General features: G+C 41.3%; 1 protein-coding gene across 2 annotated transcripts; it reads right to left on the minus strand.

Moving 5' to 3' along the window:
* Nucleotides 1-797: 797 nt before the first annotated feature.
* LOC112153009 (serine protease 23) lies at nucleotides 798-5,532 on the minus strand. Of its 2 annotated transcripts, none has more exons than XM_036214016.1 (2): nucleotides 5,399-5,532; nucleotides 798-2,456 (listed from the first exon to the last, which is right to left on the minus strand). In XM_036214016.1, exon 2 carries the CDS (start codon nucleotides 2,446-2,448, stop codon nucleotides 1,288-1,290), a length of 1,161 nt encoding a protein of 386 aa, XP_036069909.1. In that variant the 5' UTR covers nucleotides 2,449-2,456; nucleotides 5,399-5,532; the 3' UTR covers nucleotides 798-1,287. The 2 variants fall into 2 exon arrangements, with proteins under 2 accessions (XP_036069909.1, XP_024138643.1); XM_024282875.2 differs by lacking the exon at nucleotides 5,399-5,532 and adding an exon at nucleotides 3,569-3,985.
* Between the last annotated feature and the right edge of the window lie 211 nt (nucleotides 5,533-5,743).

Consider the following 5,743-nt stretch of genomic DNA (forward strand, 5'->3'; position numbering starts at 1 on the left):
TGATGGGGAGGCAGCCTATAGGCAGCCATCACTCTCATAAATAAACTATAGCATTGATAAAATATCTCCCCTCCATCTCCAGTAACAGTCCATCTGAAACATTTTTGCACCTCTGAGTAAAACTTTCAACACTGACAGTTTTCTTATTAATATTTAAAATCCGTTACTGATCCCAGGGAAATGATGTGGCAGTTTATTGCTCCATCCACCCGTCAGATCACACACAGTAGATTAAAGCACATATTGAAAATGAACTAAACAGGTTGAAAAGTGTTGAAATAAAACAATTCATCTAATAAAAAGAGAATCAAAAGTGATTGGAGATTTAGTGTTCGATGTTTGGTTTTCTTTTTTTTTTCTGGAGCTTCGAGCCCTATTTGTGCGGTTTCTCTGCAGCCTTACTGAAACTGAAACCTGGGTGTCCGGTGACACTAAACCTTGCAGTCACTCAAGGATTTTTGACGCCTTTCTTTTCTTCCAATAAACAGCTTCACATTGTCAACGATAATCTAACTTGCCATTTTATTGAGCTCTTTTTGCACCTTTAGGGTTTCTCATTTTAATTTTTCTGGACTTATCTTGCCACTTTTCTTAACACATGAGTAAACAAAACTCCCACAAACCTCCAGTCAGTCCAAATAAACACACCTGCAGCCACTGGAAATAGCACTTTTTTGAAGAATTTGTCTTCTATTAAGAAAAAAAAAGTATAGCAACACAAATTTTATGCTGCAGTATTTGTCTAAACCACGAGGTGGCAGTGTAACACCTCTAAAAATAAAAAAAGGCTTCACACAAACGCATAAATCTCTGTTTATTAAAATATTTCAAGGATTTTCTTATTAAAATAAAATTAACAGTCTTTTTCCCCAATCCACCATAAGAATAGCACATTTTAGGCAAAAATTTATCCTGTAAAATATGCTCATAAACTACAATTAGATCAATTCAAGCTGATTATCAATGAAAAACCTTAAAAATACCAAATGACTCACTGAAAATGGAAGGAAATAGAGAAGTATGTTTTCAGTAGATTAAACTAACAACCATAATCTAAAAGTCTTGACATCAAGAACAAGAAAAAAAGAAAAATTTGACTAATACTGTGGAAATGAAGTTGAATGTGAGTAAAAGATGCCATTTAGATGATCTCACACGGAGATTTAGAGAGTAAAGTAATCATAGAAGGGAAAAACATCTGTTTAACTGGTGCAGACACGACCTCTGTGTGAAATATTGGGACATTTCACCCTGTTTTCTAAGTGACTTTGTGCTTCCTCGTATTTTCTAGTTGTGGCTGCAGTCTACTCTGTTTCCATGCAGCCAGTAGCAGATCTGGGCAAACTTCAGCGGGGTGATGCGCACCGCCACATTGTAATCCCTGTTTTCTCCATCTATCTCCAGCCACTGGTGGCCGGAGAAAATGCCAATAACTTTCCTTTCCCAGCGCTCCAAGCTGTTGTCCCACACTCGTCCATAAACTCCAGAGCCGCTGGCTCCAGGGCGGGCGTCGCAGTGCTGATATATCAAGTCGCTGGACTCCTCTTCCACTGCACAGAATCTGTACACCAGCTCGCCGGGCCTGTCGCTGTCAAAGCCGGAGAAGTGGATACGGTTCCCTGCCAGATCATCTAAGGAAGGAGCCACGGAGAGGCGCATGAAGGGACGTCGGTGAGGCCACCGCAGCTCCAGCAGCGCATAATCAAAGTCCATGCTCACCTCTTGAGGGCCCTGAATCCAGCCCTTAGGCACACGTGTACGTCTCACCCGCACCCACCGAACCAGAGGCTTTATGGCCGAATTAAAGTCAGCCTGAGTGCTGTTGATAGATGGGGGAATTAGAAAGCCCACTCTGAGCCTTTGTGCGCCTTTAACATAATCTTTCCCATCATGCACACAGTGGGCAGCGGTTAGGACGTGCTGCTGAGACACGAGCACACCGGTGCAGCCAGTGGAGATGCGCACCGCCGTGGAGAAAGGGTAATCCAACAGGAAGTTGTCTCCTCGGATGTTAAACCGTCCATCCGCTCCGTAGATCTGCCGCCTCACGCGTCTGTGTCTGAGCTTCACACCCGAACTCCTCCAAGGCAGCAGGCTTGGTTTGAGGCCTGCATCTTCCTCCGAGTCGTGATCGTCAGCCTCCACGTCGACTGTGGTGAGGGTACGGGAGCCGTCTGCGTACAGCGTCTCAAAGGCCAGCTTCTCCGTCAGCTGCTTCCCCCAGTCATCCTGCTCTCCTCTGTGGAAACAGCTGGAGTTGCAGTGAGTGTTGAGGTCCAGCTGAGTGTGGGCGCTGAAGCGGGAGCGGGTGAGAGGCTTCGGCGTGTGAGGGACCAGCGAGGGGACATGGACGGGGGGGTGGTGGGGAGGATGAAGGAGGGAAAGGGTAAGAGGTAAAAGATACTGGAGGAGCAGGTGAGTTAGGAGGGAGATCTCACGTGGCATCATTATGGAAACTGAAAAAAAAAAAAAAAAAATCACAGACATGAGGAAAAAGGGCTCTATATTGTAAGCAGACAAAGCATTCCCAAACAGGCAGCTCTAAAGCACAAACTAATCCCTCATAAATCTTTTACTGCTGATTGTAAATCCAGCGCCTGAGAGATTGGTCGGTTTGCTAACTTTTAATGCTGCAACACAGAACTGAACTTTATCTACTGTGGCTTCATAACAAAAGACCTTCTGTTCCTGCATTTCACATCCCAAAGAAAACCGTCTCTCAGCTTAAACAATCGTTTGAATGACAAAAATAAATAAAGAGATGTATATGCTAACATGTGAGGCTTTTCAGAGCAGATTAGCAGGAACAATGGGACATTTGATCCACTCTAAAAAGCGTGGGTCCCCGGGCTCTCATGGCACGACTACAGCAGGTGTGTAAGAAAGTGAAAATCCAGCAAGTTGAGGCAAAACACAAAGCAATGTCTAACTATTAAAACACAAGGTGTGGCCTGTTCAAACATCCATGAGTAGACAGTGTTACAAAAGACAGTTTGACAGAAAACAGGGGGTCAAAAGCAACATTTCATTTTATTTATATGTGGTATTTAAACTGTCATATGACAAAAGGCAAATAATTTAGAACTTTTTTGCATTTTTTTTTGTTTTTATGCCAACTCTTTAAAAAAAGGACCTTAAAATGAGCTTCATTGTTCACTTTCCAAAGTCCATAAAATGATTCTGACTGATTTATAAACTTGTTAAATAACAGAGCCAGAAGAAAATGTAATAAAGCAAGTTTCCTTAAATTTTTTTTATGTATTCTGTGTGGTAACATAAAGAATGAAATTAATACCTCAGGTCATAATTGATTTTTTTATGCAGCGAAAGTACAGACAATAATGTTTTCTCAGATTTTAATGACAAACTTAAATATTTTCTTTAATTAAGAGATGTCAAACAACAAAAAAATAAAATTTCCTTCCAATTATAACCTGTATTTGTTCATAAAATTAATATTTATTTGATATTATCTGGTTCTTAATTAATTCTCAGGCTTTGAAAATACTTTTTACCACAAAAAACATGTTTATTTATCTCCCCTGAAGCTGTAAACTTAACGCCTTACGTGTTGTTTAGAGATTGTTGTCCTTGTTTACATCCCAGTCAAGCTGTCCTCCCCATCAGATGAGCCCTGCAGGGTCATTTCTCCACGTCCCCCTCATCATCTCCACTCACAGATACTTCTTCTCCCCTTTGGTCCCTTATGCTCCTCAGAAGGACCCGTTTGCCTGCACGTTTACAGGCTGTTTAAATGAGAGGAACATCTGAAGGTCCTCGGTGAGCTGCACAGGTCAGACGCAGGACCCTGAATGCAGCACCGGGAGCGAAAAAGAAGCGTTTTCTCCCCGTAATGAGCCCCTTCCCAAGGTCCTAGCGCCGATCATGTTTCTGTCAGAGAGGGGTTTGCACCTGCTCAAAGACCCACCCCGACGAAAATTGAGTTCTTGGCGTTTTGAACACGTTCTTGCTGCATTTTTCCCAAGATGAAGAACACACATAAAAAAATTTGAGCTTAAAATTATATTTTGGAGTATTTTTAAAATGAAAATGTTCGCAAATCAGTTGTAGTCATGGCTCCAATTTGGTCCTAAACTGTAAAAGTGAATAACATAAACGTCACCCACAATTTATTTTACACTGCTTATGTTAGGTATGGATTGTAAGGGGCTGTGATCTAGCAGGAGAGCATTTAGTGCTCATTCCTGGTCCTGGAGAGCTACCCACCCTGCCTGTTTTCCAGATCTCCCTGCACTACTTGCTGCTGATTACCTGGCCCAGGTGAGTTCATTCAATCAGAATGTGGAAACATCCGACTGAGATAATCAGCAGCTGGCAGGGCTTGGAGATCTGGAAAATAGGCAGGGTGGTAGCTCTCCAGGACCAGGAATGATGGGAAATGAGAGCAGGCTTTCAACTTGGAGGGAAACTTCTAACAAACTTTATCCTGAAAAACAAACGTTTTGTTTTGGGTGAGGTGGGGGTTGCTCTTATAATAAATCACAACATTATCAGAGTGGGACTACAGGCTTTGATGGAATCATTTTTTGTATAAAGTGCCAACCATTTTTTTGTTGATTATATTATAGGGAAAAGAACAAGCACGAACTCATGAGGCAAGTGTGACTGTAAATCTCATCCTCTCGTTATTACGGTAAATACTTTTGGCTAAATACTTGGACTTTGCAGCCTGGAAAAAGATGACTTCACGAGCTGAGTGGTGGAGATAAGGGTGTTTTTTTCACTTGAGAATAATGAGGGTAATCTTTCCATGGTCCAGTAAAGGTCCAGCATGTACTGCTGTAACTCAAGTTATTCAGCCAAATGGAAAGATTTAGAGCTAAACCATTCACTTTGTCTGCAAATGACAGCATTTGTTAAGAAGTAACAACAAATTAAACCTGGAGCTTCTTAATCTTAACCAATTTGCTCAGTAATACTTAAGATAAAAGGCCATGTAATCAATCACATGTTGGGAGAAGAAGAGTCAGGGACTGTTATCTCCAAGCTGAAACAGTATTCATGAGAGCAAATAAAATAACAGATATAAATATCTTTTTATGATAAAAATGGTTTATCATAAAATAAACAGCAGATAGAATTGTGCTAATCTCAGCCAATTAACATGATTGATATCAGCTGTGTGAGGAAACATTTCAACAATAGTTTAATATATATATAATAGATATAATCTTTTTATAATAAAAACATGTAAAGATACGTACAATTGAAACTGGAAATAACATGTTTTAACAGTCAGAGGTATTGTGATGTGTCAAACTAATGCACAAAAACTGGAACAAAGCCATGGGCCAAACTCAATATTTACAGAAAAATGATTTATATGTCTTCCTTTTCTTTCATCACGATGAACTTCTTTGCATGTAAACTAACTCACCTTTTGGTGAAACAATCTGGAACAAGCATACCTATTATACACAGATGAGTAATGAGATTTGATCTAATTCAAACATCTGGGTGTCGGGAGTCAGAGCTTGTCTCTCCCTCTGGTCACCAGTGGAAACCATCTCCAGAGTACTGAGCACACTACATCTCCCAGCAACCCCAGCGCACAGTACTTCGATGCCGTTCAGCTGGCTCTCATTTGCCAATCCCCCACAGGACACTTAAGCACTCCACAGAGCCTGACTCAGTGTGAAGTATTATTTGTGCCACCCTGCCTGCATTACTGAGGGGTTCTATGTGGACCTGATCATCTGTTTCTGACTCTTCTCTGATTGCC

Source organism: Oryzias melastigma, linkage group LG10 (genome assembly GCF_002922805.2).
Source record: "Oryzias melastigma strain HK-1 linkage group LG10, ASM292280v2, whole genome shotgun sequence".
In the NCBI taxonomy this organism is placed as follows: domain Eukaryota; kingdom Metazoa; phylum Chordata; class Actinopteri; order Beloniformes; family Adrianichthyidae; genus Oryzias; species Oryzias melastigma.